The sequence below is a fragment of the Dermacentor variabilis genome, chromosome 8 (assembly GCF_050947875.1).
Source record: "Dermacentor variabilis isolate Ectoservices chromosome 8, ASM5094787v1, whole genome shotgun sequence".
In the NCBI taxonomy this organism is placed as follows: Eukaryota; Metazoa; Arthropoda; class Arachnida; order Ixodida; family Ixodidae; genus Dermacentor; species Dermacentor variabilis.
Genome location: NC_134575.1, coordinates 11,848,891 through 11,865,937, shown reverse-complemented (window position 1 = coordinate 11,865,937; position 17,047 = coordinate 11,848,891). Strand labels below are relative to the sequence as shown.

At 53.6% G+C, this 17,047-nt stretch overlaps 1 protein-coding gene across 1 annotated transcript in view; it reads left to right on the top strand.

Annotated features, from left to right (window-relative positions):
- LOC142589624 (caskin-2-like) overlaps window positions 1-17,047 on the top strand; it is a 330,427-nt gene that overhangs the window by 223,572 nt on the left and 89,808 nt on the right. Inside the window, exons 13-15 of the mRNA XM_075701132.1 lie at window positions 13,295-13,382; window positions 13,858-14,057; window positions 14,882-15,031. Coding sequence (XP_075557247.1) covers window positions 13,295-13,382; window positions 13,858-14,057; window positions 14,882-15,031 — 438 coding nt within the window. The remainder of the gene's footprint in view (window positions 1-13,294; window positions 13,383-13,857; window positions 14,058-14,881; window positions 15,032-17,047) is intronic.

Genomic DNA, 17,047 nt, shown 5'->3' with positions numbered 1-17,047 from the left:
TCAGGGAGGAAAGGGGGGGCCTGTCGTGTCTACCTCGGTCTCTTAATACGGCGACAATGCGCGCACGCTGACGGCAACCGCCATTGCCCGTTGACAAATGAATGGCTAGCCAAAGTCCACCGGATATACAGAATCGGTGAAGTGGCATCCTGTCGCCGAGTGGACGACAAGCAGTTCAGCCGGCGCCACCGCAAAAACGCGCTCGCGCGCGCAGACGCGCATACACGCACGCAGTCGGCGGCTCAACGCGGTACACGCACCGCTCTCGCCGTCGAACCACTTGCCGCCTCCTCGCGCACCGCTATCCACGGACGGCGGCGGTCTTCATGGCGACGACGCGCGTCCCGCGTGCGCTTACGAGAGCGCCGAGAGATCACGTGTGCGGGCAAGGATAAGCCAGGATCCCTTCCTTCGCCGTCGAGTACCCCGCACGTGAGATCGTGCTTCTTCCTCCGGCGGCGAAGCGCGGATCCGTCGTGCGTGCCGCACCTGCTGCTTCTGCGGTTGCCGCATGCAGCCGTCGACGGTCGTGCCCACCGGCTCCCTGTCGCTCCTCGCTGAAGCTTCTGGGCGGGACCAGCGTGCAACCGGCTCCCTGCCCGCACCTACGTTGCCCACCGCGGCATCACCCCTTTCGGTTTTACTAGTGTAGTTTTCGTTCCCTTCACCCCTCGCTCACCGGCCCCCGTCCGAACGGGTACAGCGTCGAGGTTTGTTTTTCGGAAGGGCGCGTTCTCGCGTGTGGCGGCGACCGGACTGGACGTGAGTCGGCCACGGGTGGATCGGATCCACCTGGACATCGGAGGCGTTGACGCGACGCCCCTGCGTCATACCGAAGGCTGCGAAGGCTCTGGAGTTGGACACGCGTGAAGGGTCGAATTGGCAGACGAATCGGCGGACGGGATGTTAGGCTGCCGGACTGTGTGGTAACCGAATACGATTGCACGGACGGTTTGCATCGATGTTGGGCTACGTGTAATGTGGACGCCGGGACCACCTGTGCGCGTAACACGTTTGTGAGCCTCAAGGGCTTTGCGGGTTCTCTGGTTATGCTGATTTAGAGCGAACAGCTCGGAAACGAATACACGAATCGAATTTAGAACGTCAGAAGTGCGCGGAAAAATTAGTACGTGTTTGTTTTGACGCTTCAGCTCGGTACTGGGCGGTTTGGACCTTGACGTTCCCCACCGGTGGCCTTCGAGAAGTGCGTCGACGGTGCGTGGATTTGATTGGTTGATTCAAGTTGAAGACATCGACGTCGAGTTGAGTATTGTGCACTTACAGAGCTCGTGTCCTCCGTTCTGGATTGAAGGTGAACTGCATCGACATTTATCGGCAAAACGAACCCACGCGCGCTTCCGACACAGTGGCGGCTTTCGCATAGGAAAGGTTCGAGGCAAGGAGCTGCTCACCAAGGCTACGAAAGAATGCCCGCATCTTCTTGGACACCGAGCTGGAGGACAGACAGCGTAAAATCTCTGTGTCGCATATCTTCCGGAACGGCCGAGTCTTCGTCCCATCCCCGTGAACCTTCTCTCTTGTGAGACATACCAAGAGGACGAACGGGGCGCTCATTTTTGGACGGGCAAGCTGAATTTGTAAGGGGTCAACCTTGGTTGTGTCAACATCCTCTCATCGCAGCGCCTTTGGGATGCATTGTGCTGTGTGGCCGCCCTGGCAAGCCGGTATGTGGAAGCTCGAGATGTGAACCCGCGAAGGGATTTTCCTGACACTGAAGGGGTTGCAACGCACGTGGCGTGAACAGCCTAGACAACGGGCGTGTGTGTGCGCTTTCAGTGAGGCGCTATCCCCGGCATAACGAATCTTGGAAAAAGCGACTGTGTCCGAGCAAGTTTACGTGTAAAAGCTGACTGGCTCTGCCGGCAACCCTACGAAGCTTAACAAGGCTTTGGCCGAGCGTCTGCTAGTGACGAGTGTATAACAAGAGGCAGAAGAAGGAGACGGAAAATATTATCGGTTGGCCCTCGATCAAAGTAGCAGAGAAGTTGTGTTTTGTCGCATTGCGACTTATATACGAGACACCTGTTCAGGTATAGTGACCATTGGCGAGATCTCAAGCGGTCCCGTTTCCTTTTCTCCGAAAGCGAGATTCGTGAAATTCCAACCTCGTACGTGGACGTAGGTACCTTTTGTTGGCGTCTGATGCTTGCTGAAAGGAAGACTGAATATAGAAGTGACGGGCGAAAAAAAAGAATGAATGAAACTTTGAGCTGCATCAGAGGCCTCTCCTGGCATCTCGAGACAGCCTTTGTCACGTAAGTGTCGTGATAAAGTCGTTGTGCCACACAAAGCGTGTTTACTCATTCGACCTGAAAAGGAGCGGTTGATCTTATTGAACGCCTGTTCCAGTGTTTTCGCTTGCCCTATCTACAAGCACGTCACCTTGCGACATCAATCTCGCGTCGGGCCCGTCCCGTCTGTTTTGCGAACGTCGAATCCCGCGCGTTGGCCAATTGTATCTATTACAGCTGTCGCAGAGTTTTGGCCGACACCCACCGGCAAAAAAACACGCGTGACCTCATCGCGAGCGAGTGAGAGCGCAGTTGCGCGCATTCCATCCGAGGCCAGAGCAGCCGTTCGTCTTGTTCATTCATATACATACATAGGTACTGCGATCGCGTCGCACGTCAAGAGAGAAAAAACAACGTTGAGCGCAAGAGTGCGCGCGACATTCCGGCATGTTCAGCCGACGCCTGGGCGCGCCTCTCCAGAGCTTGTGAACTCTCTCGCGCATTTCGCAAGGACGCCTCCCGCGTGCCTGTTCTGGTACCTCGCGCGCAGAGGCGGAAGCACACCCAGTGAGCCACGTCTACGGCGGTGTCGGGCTGCAGGCCTCTGCGACATCCCTTCGCTTACGCAACGGCGTCGATCTGTCTTCGTCGACGCAGCGTCGCTCGAGCGATCGCACCGTCTCGCATCGGCCCTCGAAGTGTACCAGGACTCGATTGGAAAGTCTCGCGTTGGAGATGGAAGCCGCGTGACTCACTTGTGTTGTGGGGCGTGGTGTCGGTTTCGTTAGCTCTCAAAGGTGGCGTCAAGTCCAGTTCCACTGTGTCACTGCGGCCATCACCTTGACGCCGTGATCGTGCTTGGATCTTAATGGCCTTCGGTGTTTACGGTGGACGTGCTGGTTTGCGCCGTAGTACCTGCCGCGTGGTTGTGGAAAGGCCTCCCCATTAATCTTTTCTGCGAGGATTTACTGCGGCCCACTTACGAATTCCTCTCGGCTGAAGGACTCAAACCGGCACAAGCCGCCGATCCCCGGAATGTGTAATTGAAGACCAGGAATATCGCTTGCTGAAGGAGGTGCGTGTTCTGCCTCTGGCGTGTCGCTACGTTTAAGAAGTGAGAAACTTTGCAACCAGCGCGCACAGAAGTCTTGCAGAATGCGGATGAGCGTTCATAACCCATAGAATCTGCGGAATCGATGACATCATGTGACTGCTCTCGGAGAGCCCTTCTCTCACCGCAGGCCGCTGTGATCTTTGACCGACGGTACATGCGCGCGATCGATGTCGAACTCCTCCTCGCGGTTGTCGAAGCATTTATGGTGTCGACGAACGGCGTCCAAATATCGTGACCCCTTTTCACAACGCAACCGCAAGAGTCCACAATTTTTCGAGCCAACCGGGATGTCCGCGTTCGGACTCTGATAAGCTCCGCGATCTGTTTTTTCACGCTAGACGTGCGAGTAAGAACTCCAAGTCAATGTCGGTCGACATGTTGTCGAGCGGCCTCGAAGACTTGGAGTGGGCGCGGGCCGCCGAACCCGACGGTCCGTTCGCGCCGTACTTCCTGCCCCTGGAACGTCGCAGCCAAAGCTTCGTCGATCTGTGCGGCGCCACCAGTCAGGGCGTGCTGTGCTATCCCAGCGTACGGCAGCAGCAGCAGCTGCGCAGCCGAGACGATGCCGACGGCGCGTCGCGCCACAGCGTCCACCACGTCTCTCGGCGGCGTTCCACCGCCGGTGTGTTCCGGCGAGGACTCAAGGCGCTCCGGCGGAGCTTCAGCGCCGAGAACGGATCGAAGTTGGGCGTGAGTATACGAGTTTTGTGTCGGAAACGCGGCGGTCGTGGCGTATTTTCGGATCTTAGACTTGCCTGCGGCGCCCGCAGTGGACAAACGCGTGGTATTCGTGATTGGCTTTCGTTACTCCGATGGAGTCGTCGGAGCGGCGTGGACACCGCCTATAAAAGGTGGTTGCAGTTGCGGACAACACTGTGTGGCAATGGAGAGAAGGTTAAGGCCATTTCTGTTAGAAAGAAGCAACAACGCAAGCAAAGCGCACGTTTGACAGCGCTCCCAAAGTATTCTGTCTCATTCGGGTCTCACTCTGTCTCATTATCACACAAACGTTTTACTTACTTACTGCAACACTTATGCGAAACCGTGACATGCAGCACTCGGGGTTAAATTTCAATTTTAGTTTCGTTCTTCTCTCCTCTGCTTTGGTAAATGCGAGTAGCAAGCTATACGAACAGCGAAAGCGCTGTCAACCTCTGCCGGACTACTTGGCGCAATGACACATGTGCCGAAGCTCCGCCTCATAGGTTCCCCTTCATTGCCACAGAAAGTTTTGCGCGGTTGTAACAAGGCGAGTCGGTGCATCCTAATTGGAAAGAAAAACTAGCGCGCAAGACGACGCGAGAGAGTAGAAGTGGTGGGGCGGGGGAACAAAGGCTGGGGAATAAGCAAGAAGAGAGGTTCGCAAGACAAACGCTTTGCTGGCAACTCAGACTTGCTAGTGGAGCGTTTTCTCAAGTGCTGCCTGTCCAGTGTTTGTCCTGTGCACTCCTTTTCGATGTGTCCGTGCCTTTTTTCGACAACGGGCTCTCTCTCTCTCTCTCTCTCTCTCTCTCTCTCTCTCTCTCTCTCTCTCTCTCTCTCTCTCTCTCCTTTCCTTGTGTCAGCGCAGGCACACTCGTCCGCGAATGAAACGCAAATGATGTTGGAACCAGAATAGCGAAGTGCTTATGCTACAAAAGAACAGCGACTAGCACTTGGGTTAAGTGGCAGTACTTGGATTACCAATGCGACTGATTTGAACGTCGCCATCCGTTGCATCGCTTTTATTTTATTTGATTTTATTTATCTTTTGAGCGGAAGAAACACAGCGGTGCGATTCCAACGAAACTTCACGTCGGAGCTGTCGTTTTCTTTCTTGAGACGCGCAGCGCTGCTTTGCAGGCTGAGTTGGCGAGTTTGACTAGGACGAATTTATGCTGTGGTGACGTCATCGATGTCATCGCGCTGTCGGTTTCGTTTCTGTTGTGTCCTGACATCGCGACGCATAATGTGTTCACGTGGGGGCAGGGCGCAGCGACCATTTGGCCATCGCTCCGGCTCGCTCGGTCGTACGCTATTTTGCTACGTCGGCACTCAGAACGAGTAGCAGTTTGCATACGAGGCAAACCCAGCGAGAAGCAGCGAGCGTCGAAACCTCGCAATGTCCTATTGCTCCCGCGCGAACACATTCTGCGTCGTGATGCCACGACACGGTAACCTCATGGAAAACGAAACTAAGTGTACAGAAGCTAGCAAATGACAATATATAGGGCGCTCTGAGGCTTTAGAGGTTGGGGACCTTCATTTAACAAAAGAAAAAGAAAGAAACAAGTCAGAGTCGAAAGTGTTATGTATGTGCTCCTCTAAGCGTTGCTTGGCTGGCTGGCTTACGCTTGCAAAAAAAAAAAAAAAAAAAGGAGTAGCTCAAACTCTCGCGAGAGAGACGGGCGATGAGACGACTGTTGACCACGACCCTACTCTTCGTCGTCGGAATGCGAGGTTGTCTCCTTCTCGACCAAGAACTCCTGAGGAGTAAAGCGCCTTCGGTTGTGTCGGCGAGCGATCGACCTCGGCTTGCTGTGTGCCCGTCACGACGACGGCGACAGAGCGAACGAGGCGCACGCGCACACTCGGAAGAAGTTCAGGAAGCGACGAGCTCTGTAACCAGATGCGTCGCGGCCGTGTCGGCGTTGTTATCGCGCGGCGTTCGCTGCCTCGATTGGGAGCGAGCGCGGGTGTTCCGATAGGGAATCGGGCACGGGGCGCCCCCTTTGAAGCCGCGTGATCCCGCTTCCTGATAGACGACGCCTGCAGCCTCGGCGGGCTCCTTGCGGAGGCGGCACATGCGACGCCGCTGTACCCGCCGAGTGCTACGTATGCAGCCGTCCCTGGCGCGTGTGACCCGCTCGTGTTTTCGCGTAACCGTGACACAAAAAATAACGAGAAGAACGGATACGTAAATGCCCGGGGCAGCGGTATGTGTGAGTGGGCTTCCCTCGTCGGTGGGTGCTGCCGCCGCCTCGCTCGCTCGCTCGATGGTGACGGTGGTGACCTTGACGACGGGGTGGCGCGACGTCGCAGCGCCTGGCGGCGTCCTTAAGCTGCGGAGGCGTCCTCACGAAGGCGCGCGCCCTTTCGGCCCTGTCGCGGCGCCGCGACCAGCGAACTCGATCGTGGAAGGAGGGACGGGCATTGGCGCAGTCATACGAGACGCGTAAAATCCGTACTCGAGCAGTTATACCGTTGATCGAGGCAGGCGAGGCGTTGGCAAGCTTATTGGAGTTCGTCGTACAGGTCGTCGTTTGCTGGGAAAGACCGAGGACATCCTTGTCTGACGTCCGTCCTCGAAACTCCTCTACTTCGTGTGCTTGCCAGGTGTAGCTCTGTCATTTAAAGGCCAGCAGATGTTGTCGTCATTCACTCGGCCTAACAAAACGAGATGAAGTGCCCATACGGGAAAATGCGAGCTCTGATGACAATGATGACCATGGTGATACTTACTCCCCGCAAGAAAAATTATTTATGCAACAGCAGGAAAACATTTGGAATGGAGAGAAAGTCAAGTTTAGTTCGGAAATCGTTTAGGAGTTTGCTACGCATGCCAAACGTACATTTCAGTGGGATGAACGGGAGTTCAGGATCGGCTGTGGTCGCGAAGATTGCTGAATTATAAATAATGGAAGCAGTAATCGAAGTGTGCACATTTTATAAAGCATACAAAGAACGCAAGAAAAATTTATAAAGCGAATGTAACTCATTATATTCAGTAATGCTAGCTATGATAGGCCTGTGGAAAGTAACCACAGGCAGTAACTACTACTACAAAAGATGAAGGAAATGTTCGGGGCCTAGCTATGGTGATCACTAACAACAATTCAGTTTTGTTCTATCGGTGATTCTACCTACAAATAATTAAAAAAAAAATACTTCTCGAGGCGTCGCTTCGCCACCTGGGGCTTTCATTGACTTCCCCAATTATTCTTTCTATCGGGGCCTCTGCTCGGGGCTTTAGCCGCGCGGATGTTTGTCTTGCAATTTGCAATTTCACTTAGAGCACAAAGGTATTGCTGTGCCGATTTGCATGCTTGCTTGCTCCCTATGTCATGACGCGTACCCACTGCGGGGGATTGGCTACTAATCCAGCAGCTAGAACGTTGGGAGTAGATAAAACTTGAATTTTAGAGACATTCTTTATCTTAAGAGCTTTGCGCGCAAGTGTGTCGTCAATTCAATTTAAAAACAAACCACGCTGACCGGGTACCCATGCGAACTTCAAAGGGGAAAATGTTTCTACTGCATTCAGAACTGTATTCCCTGAGAATAAAGTGACCGCTGGGCATCACTGACAAGGATTGGGTCACCACTGGAGCCGTTGTTTGTTTGCCTCCGAGAGTGGTTTCGAAGAATTTACTCGACTTGATATTACCCTTCTTCTGCTTTTTTGGGAATTCACATGCAAATTCCTAGTTTTATTTCGTTCTTCTTCGAGCAAGCCTACATAATTTCTGTTCTGTTTCTTTTTCTCTAACTACTTTATTGCCTCGTATCTATTCGTTTATACTTACTTTATTTTAAATGCACCGCCCGCTTCTCGGTCAATTCCCAGTGGTGGTAGTGTGCCATAGTTTTGAAAACATCGTCACCACCACCTATAAACTAAGCCATTGAACGACCCGCCGTGGTGGCTTAGCTAAGGCTATGGTGTAGCGCTGCTAAGCACGAGGTTTTGCATTTCGACGGGGGCGAAATGCAAAAAAACTCCCGTGTTCCACGCACTGGGGCGCCTCAAATATACCCCGGGGGTCAAAATTAATCCGGAGACCCCACCCCACTACGGCGTGCCTCATAATCAAGTCGTGGTTTTGGTACGTAAGACCCCGTAATTCAATTCGATTCAAGCCGTCGAACGACGCAGCTTTCTCGAGTCCACCTCCCACTGCCGCCTCGATCGTTCCCATTTCTGCGCACACGCACACACATCGGGGACCGAGATCGCCCGGCTTCTCCCACGCAGTGGGTATAGCTCGCCGCCCGGGCGACTAACAACTGTGCGTGGCCAGTTTGCCAAATGGGCGCCGCCGCGTCCGTGGGCGACTGTTTTCATCTCGCGGTAACGGTTCCGTACTGTTCGTCGTTTCGAACGCTGCCCGTCTCGACGAGCTTTATGCCTTCCTTATCTCGGCGACCTCAAGTTGTGGGCTTGGCTCGCTTCGCAAGCTTGGCGCCTCGCTGTGGGGCGCCTGGCGGCGGCGGCACGACGGTAGTGCACGGCTATGCACTCTTAATTCACGCGTGCCACAAGGTCGCGAGAAGTGGCATATTCAAGTTGTTAAAGGAGTGCTGGAACGGCAGTTCCGACTCGTCGTTCACTTGCGTTTAACGAATGTAGAAATAATGTAAACCTTGGCTAAATGCAAATGCCCAGTTGTGAAAGCCAGCAAACCCCAGCTGACCTCACTATAGCTCTACTATAGTTCACGTATTATTACACGGAATACATTCAACACTGTTTGCAACCATCGAGTTCCGCCTATTCTTGAAGGGGGAAATTTCGCTCTTTACAGACATGGACCCTGGTCTCTGTTCGGCCCCGGTCTATGTAGATCACGTGGTCTTCGCGAAATGGTCTATACACAATTTGCAGTTTACAAACACACAGCCTGGTTTATGTTTCATCCTTGGTTATGCGAAGTGGTCTGTCGACAATTTTCGTTGCCTACAAACACAGACCGGGGTCCTTGTTTGGTCCTGTTCTATATATACCGTTTACAAAAGATAGACCCTGGCAGGCTTCCGGTTCTGCTCACAGAAACGAGGCGAGCAAGGAAGGCGATGGCGAGCCACAGCAGCGAGGGTCAGTCCCACAGTCCCACCGAGGGGCCTGGAAAAGTGCCATGACCCGGTGAACGAGAAATTGAGAAGCGGCGGGTTTCTGGGAGTTGCGCAAGGTATCGACATCGCGGCTTAGCAGTTCGGCGCGAATCTTTAATTAAAGTGCTCGTTACTATTGTGAACGTCGCTTTTGCTTCCCCGTGTAGTTTACTTATCGGCTACGTGCGCGTGGCCTGCGGGCATGTGTATACTCCGCAGCTGTTGTCCTCCGGGGTTCATTAAACCTTGCGAGTCGCTGTTTACATTTGCACAGGCCGTAAAGCTATTTTCGTTCCTCTCAGCCGGCTCGACCTTTACGCGGCCGGGCTTTTTGGGAGACGCCACGGAGCCTCAGCAGGGCGGCCTGGATTGGATAAAGTCGACGCCGCAGCGAGCGGCGTCTTCCTCGTTACCGAGCTTCTCACGCGTCCTTATCGGCGCCAAGACGACGCCCCAGCTTTTAATTGGACGCCCCGGGACTCGTTTGTGACCCGGGGAATTAATCCGCGGCTCCCGAAGATTCTCTCCTTTTTTTTTTTTTTTTTGTTGCGCGTGCGAAAAACAAAGGAAACGAAAGAAAAAAAGGCGATCGGCAGCAGAGTTCAGCGATTGCTGCCACTCCGAACTCATTTGCCACGATAGCTGCGGGGACTCGTAGCGGACTGCGCCATCCTATAAACACTCGACTGCTTGATTTCCCTTGATCGTGAAATAATGGTCCCTTAAAGGCAACTTCTCTGCGATATGCACGGTGGTGCGACTCTTCGTTCGCTAACGGTATAGCTGGCCGTACACGTTTCCGCGCGCTAAGACCCCTCGGCAATGTTGCGCGATGGGTCTGTTAAAGGCGCCATGCAGTGTCGTTGAGCAGAAATATGTTTCTTCCCGCCCGTGTTTCCGCTCAACGACACTACATGATGCACCAACTGGCCCAACAGTCTACGCTTCTTTTAAAGGCGCGTCCCGATACCAACTGCGCATTGGCAAAAGGAGCATGTTTTCGACTCTGGATGAAGTAAGGAAACGTCACGCGCATTGCAGCCCTCGCAAGCTGCGTGACACAGCCATCCCGTTCGTTTTCTCTCTGTCTCGGGAAGTCTGCCCAGCACGTGACCGTGCGTTCGGCGGAGTTGGTCCCACTGTACTCGGTGCAATGGACTTTTGGTACAAGGCACTTGGTAGGTTTTATCATCGACGCGCGCACTCATTCGGGTGCTTTGCCAGCCCTTCCGACCCCGACATGTTTATGCAGATTCGATCGTTTATTGTAACGTATAAGCATTTGTTGTCTTCCTCGCAACTGGCCAGTTTGGGGGACGGGGTAGCACGCTGATGTCGCAGCCGTTGTCCTTCGGGGATGGCTCGCGCTCAGCGGTGGTGGAAGGCGGCGCACGAGGAAGTGTCCTTCTCTGCGCTACGGGTCCCCCGTCTGCATCCGAGAATCGGCAGCAGACGCAGTGCTTCGCTGCGCCCGCCTTATCGAGGCGAATGCAAGCGCGACCACGCGGTCCTGAACGGCATTACCCTAGTTGCACAACCGTATTTTCTGTTCGAGCTAGAAAAGGAGCTTTCGCGTTGTGTACCTTTTCTTTCCCTCTTTTTCTTTTTATTCCTTGTGCGTTTTCGTTTAATGATTTTCATTATTTCCCTTTCCAGGAACACTACTTCCTCGTGTTTAGCTAAATTGTCCTGCCGGGCGCACCGTTCGTGTGTACTAACCAGCCAAGTACAGCACTCTCTCTTTCCCTTTCTCAAGGTTTCCCTTTCTCTGTATACAGGGAAACGCCGTTTCGCATCGCTACGCCCGAAATTAAATGGACGAGGTTACGATACACCTGACTGAACTCACCAGTGTCCGATTTGCAATCTTCAGAGGAAAGCTCGGATTTCATACCTCGATCACTCGTTCGCTTGCTTTAGAGCCTTTACGCAAATAACGTGAACAGTCGTCGTTGCGCCACCTGTCGTCGCAGTAGAACGAACATCGTACCATTGGCGCATGGCCTCCGAGACTCTCGGGGCGCGCGAGCTGTCGCGATGAATGTCTTCGACTCCTTGTGTAACGCGAAGTACTTGCCGCGGCTGTGCCTCGCAGCACGGACTGCACCTGTGTGCTTACCTGTGCCTGACAGCGCTGCCCGGCGCGCGTGCAACGTCCGAGCAAGTTTAGTTAGAGCGTCGCATTGGTTAACTCTGAACGCTGCTCCACCTAAAACACGAAGTACTTGCGGCAAAGCCGCCAACTGCAAGAACAAGCAGCAGAAGGCGGGAAACATTCGCATTTTTCGCATAAAAAAAAAAAAAAAACATTTTTTTTAGCATGGGTAGCAATCCTTTATGTTGTTGAAAGACAGTTTAAGCCTTGAAGAAAACTCCCACGCCCCACCTGCTGTGGTGTTCGCGGACACCAACGCTTTGTTGTCCGTCTCTTCCCTTAGCATTACGCCGGTCCGTCTGTGTGCGCTCGCATGATTGCTCGCTTCTGCTCCCGTGTGCTCTTTGGGAGCGCGCACACCTGCGTGCGCGCCTTTTTTTGGTTCTTTCTTGGTCACGTTGCTTCGCGCGTCTCTAGGTTCCGCGAGGGCGATTTCTCTGCTTTCTCCGTCACAATCAGTTCCCTGCGCCTCGTTTGTCGCGCTTTATTTATTTTTTCCCCCCGCGCCGTCTCATAAACTTTTTATTCCGTTCTGCGGCCCCGCCCACGACACCGGTCGACGACGCTTCTCTTTTCTTCTTTCCTTCCCGTCAACCCTTGCCTGTCTTGGGTCGCGCGGTGTCTCCCGTCTTGCCTGTCAGCCGGTGCGTGCGCGCGTGTGACCCAGATTATATGCCGGCCCGCCCGCGCGCTTCTCCTCCGGCCTGTCGATGTCATCTGCCGCTCGCGATTCCCGGATTAGGCCCACCACCGCGCTCGCTGCCGCCGCCGCCGCACAGCTGTTGTCTGACCCCCGGCCGCGCGCGCGCCAGAGCTCCTTTCTATCCTTTCGTGTGTTTCTTTCTTGTTTCCCCCCTCCTCCGGTCGCTCTGTTTCTCTTGCTCGGAGATCATTCCGTCTGGGCGGGTAAGGCGCGCCGCGCAGGGCTGTAATGAGTGGGTGCGCGTGGCAGCTATAGCGGCAGCGTATGCAGCGGGAAGGGAGCCGCAGCACGTGCGCCTGGCCGTGCGATCTGGGCTCGTCTTGTCTTGGAGCGGAGGGCTTGTCGATACCGGGCCGTGACGTGTACGCGTTGTACCGTTACCGTACAAACGTGTTAGCGGATCCCCGGGCGAGAAACGGCATCGCCGCGAGGAATCCGATCGCGCGGGGCTTTCTTTCTTCTCTTTATTTCTCTATGACAGCGACATGATGGGGAAGGCCGTTCCAGTCAGTTGCTGCTCGTGAAAAAAATTGATTCATGAAGGTGGTGGGTGCAAGCTCGTGGACGCTCAGACGCATCACTCAGAATTAAGTCGCCACCAGCGGTGCCAAGTGAAAAACTGCTCGTGCGCCTATGGCCGTGTTCCGGTAATCGCTGTAGACGACTAAATAGACAGCTAACTAAACGGACTGTAGTCATCTTAAGTCTGGTTCCAATTGTGACGTCGCCGTCAACAAAAGGACGTCATCGCGATGACGCCATGGAAGTTCAAAACGACGCGGGTTACTTTGCTGCCCAAAACAAAATGGCGGCTGAGCAGGAGACTCGGAAACCCGACTGGAAGGTCCTGTGCCCACAAGAAAATGTACAGTCACGCTTTGCTATGCGCTTAGTGTAAGCTATATTGTGTTTTTATTGATTCAGGCGCAAAGAAGGCTAAGAAATAGCCATAATATGCACTTGTAGACGCAAAGTGGAACCGATTTGCGGAGATGCCTTCTTGACGCGTTCTATTACCTCAGCGCGAATCTTTCTTCTTAGCTCTCAACGAAGACTGTCTCCAATGCTGGCCAGGATTGGAACACACCTATATTGTTGAATGGCTTCGCGTGCTTAGCTATGTCAGCTATAAGAACTTGATAAAGAGCTCGCCTTCCTTTTCAGATTCCTGCTCAATGCTTTAAGCGGAATTTTGGAATACAGCATTACCGTAATGCCTCCACGTGTGCTCAGTGGAGAGTCCTTTTTTCTGTTCGCAGATGGCGCCATTGTCGAGACCCCAGAGCCATCCGGGAACTCCTGTCGGCATGCCCACGACGCCGCTTCCCCCCGGACTTCCACCCTCCGGTGAGTGCGCGACACATCGAACAGTAAGCTATAACTTTTGACTTCGACAGCGAAGCATTTATACCGATCTGCATGCAACTCTGTTTTATTTCATAATGCGCCTGCAGTTGCCGCTGCGGTTGCTTACTGGCCTTGGTGTTGGGCTTCTAGCACGAGGTCGCGGTATCAAATCACGGCCACGGCGGCCGCATTGCGATTGGGACTATAAATACAAGAACACCCGTGTACTTATATTTAGGTGCACGTTAAAGAACCCCAGGTGGTCAAAATTAATCCGTAGTCCCTCACATGGCGTGTCTCATAATCAGATCGTGCTTTTGGCACGTAAAGCTCCCCCTTTTTTTTCCTCCGCAGTTAAGCTAACCGGGCGGTGTACTGATGGCGAGCGGCTATTAGCCCACTGCCTGTAACTGACAGCGTAAGCTCGGTCGAAACCCGAGATTGAACGGGCGCGACCGGCGTTAATTGCGTGCAGGCGGCGGCAATGGCAACCGGGGCGTGTGCTACATCGGCGCGGCCGGTTCGCTGGACGACACCGGCGTGACCAGCGTGACGGGATGCAGCGGCAACCCCGGGCGGGACAGCCCGAGCGGAGGGAGCGTCGAGTCGCGACACAGCAGCTCCAGCCTGGACTCCGGCCGGGGGTCTTCATCCAGCTCGTCCGCCGACTCCAAGGTGGGCGGTTGGCGATGGCTATAGGCGGGAGTCAGTGCGGCTCCCGTGAGTTCCGTGGTCACCTGGTAACGGCGCGTAAGAACTGCGGACGAGCGTGTAGATGTCACACGTGCACAGCGCTGACTTCCAACTGGTCTTGTCGGTACCGTGTGTGTCTGTTCTGTGTTCGTCCCTGGTTTTACGCGATGTTATTATATACGATCGTGGATAACCAACTGGCCCACGCGGCGCTGTTTGCGAGGTGTGTCCGTTTTGATGTCCGTATTTGTCCGCCTATTGCTGGTGTGTTTCTTGGTATGACAGACCAATTATATCACGAATTACCTCGTACCCTCAGTAGTCTGTCTTTAGACGTAAGCGACGGGTTCGGCTTAAGGTGAGAGAACAAGTCGATGTGAGAGCGAGACTATATAGTACACCGAGCAGCTGATTAACGAATAGGTGACGAGTGGGTCTGGTTAGGAAAAACACATTAGGGAGAGTGGCCGAATATAGAAACCGTCACGCAGCACAATAGGCCATGCGCGAGACGAGGTAGAAGCCAATTGCTGACCTAACCTTGATTGCACCGGTATGTTTCTAGCGTTAGTAGCTTGCCAGTAAAAAGTTAGTAACTGTCTGTAAGAGGCATTGTAACTCATGCAGTTACTACCTTTTTATACGAAGCTTTTTAAGAGTGTGGGTTATGTAATTCACGGACAGAGGTCGTGGACTACAGCTGTCGACGTAGCTGTTCATAACTTTCCGTACCGTGGTATACGTCCAGAGTTGAGCACCTGTAGATCGTATATACCGCGTAAACTCACGTCTCGGCGTGTTCATAGGTGGCGCACCGGCTGTCCACGGGTAGCCACGGCTCGTCGAGCAGCCTGACGCTGACGAGCAGCGTGGGTAGCCACATGAGTAGCCTCACCCCGGAGGTGGTCGTGCTGTCGCCCCTCAACGTGGCCGGTCTGCTCGTCAACGGAGTCTCGGTCAGTGCACGCTTAAACACTTCTCTCCCCCCCTCCCCCCTTTCTTTTTCAGTGTGCTCTGAGCTGGCATGTTGCGAAGCGAGCACGAGCAAAGCAAACCAGACTACGGCCTGATCGTCTCGCATACGTTATTCGTAGGAAGCGAGCAGCCGTGACGACATCGCCGCTGATGGAAGGCGGCCGCGCTCGTGCTCGACACGCGTGTGTCATCGCGAACGAGACGTCGACGCGCCTGTTTACGCGGGCAGTCTTGTGGCTTCTTTTTTTCTTTGCACGTGGTATATAATCGCTAACGACGCCCATGGGACGAATTCGTGAGACGTCGTGCTAAACGGGCAGCGCAGACGCGGACCCTCGAGAAGGACGCGGCACCGCGTGCTCGCTGCAGCCCCCGTCTTGTTTGCGTGCGTTCATTCCTGCGCTTTCATGTTTTGGGAGCGAGCAGGTCTATGAACGGGATACAGAAGAAGGCGCGCTCCGTTTTTGGCGCTGCTTCTTTCTTTTCCCCGAAACGTGTGCCCCTTACTTCACCTACTCGCGTTAGTGTGTTTTCATGTTGACTCACGGCAGTGCGTATACGTTGCACCATGTTTTTTTTTTTTGTGTGTGTGTGTGTGAACCTAGAATAGCAGCTCACAAGAGACAGAGGACGCTGGATCACGCAACGCGGGTGCCCTCATGACGTCTTCTCTTGCCGTTATTCTCTTGTGCAGTGCTGCTAGGTTTGTAGACATCTGTAGCTCGGCCGTCAAGTTAGCTCATGTCCTGCCGAACCTGAAGGGACGCGGAGCTGGAATATCAAGTTTAGCTGGGTTGGTACGCACTCTCCGCTGCTGGAATAGCAGGTTGGCCTCTAGCATATTAACACTCGACAAACCGTGAAAATACGCAGAAGCGAAGCACGGTCGGTGACAGAGGCCGCCCTGGAGTTCTGGCCGCACCATCTATACGTGACATCAGGAACAGCGTTTACCGTGGCGTACGTAATTGTTTAGGGTTAAAGAGGGACTGCATTGCACTCTAAACGTAACCGGTGACTGAAGCTAACGAGTGTGGAAAACATTTCCCCGCGCCAAAGCGGCTCGAATTGAACAAATTACGTTGAAATGTGTAGCTTAACAATGACGAATCTGTACGTGTGTACCGGCACGATAATAATAATAAAAAAATAGAATGGCTCTATTCTTCTCCAGTAATAATGAACATCCCCCCTCCCCGCAAGATGAATAAATAATTAGTTTAGACAGCAGGACTTCGATTCGGGCGAGTTGGTTCATAGTGTGGGAATGCAGCGCACAGAAGACAGGGACGATTGTGTTCCGTGTTTTCTTCGTCCCTGTCTTCCTTGCGCTACATTCCCCAACTGTACTCGCGGACAACTTTCTGTGGCAATGAAGGGAAAGCCACGGGGAAGCCACCGCGCCAAGTTGTCCGGCAGGGTTTCACAGTGCTTTTGGTTGTTCGGAACAGAGGCTGAATCGACGCAGCTTCCACGTGCGACGGTTTCGCGTTTGCCCGAACGCGGAAGGGAAAAGCCGCAAAATAAGCAATATTTTACGTTCTGTTGTGTGTTTATCTTATTTAACTGTTATTAACAAGGTTTCTATGTGTTCTCTTCCCCAGGTTAAACTAATGGGGATGAAAACAGGCACTCTTTTCAGAAGCGTTCTGGCTTGTTCGCGCTTTGCATCCGTAGCTTTCCCTTCATTGCCGCAGAAAATTGTCCGCGAGTATAGTTTTGAAAGAACGCCTTACCAGTGAAAAGCTGTAGCGTCTCTCTAAAGGAAAGGCACGCGTAGGAAAAGACATGGGAGTACTTCGCCGCGGTATTACTGTGCGACCTCAATCCGTGTGTGGGTGTTTTCCTTTCGGCTGTTTTCGTGGTCGTAACAAAGGCGCCGGCGCTCGCGTTTCGGTGCGCCTTCGTTGTCATGTGAGACAGGCATGCTGCCCCACCTACACAGGGCCATCATTTTCAAGTTCTACCCAATCTTTAACAAAAATCCGCTGTGGCAG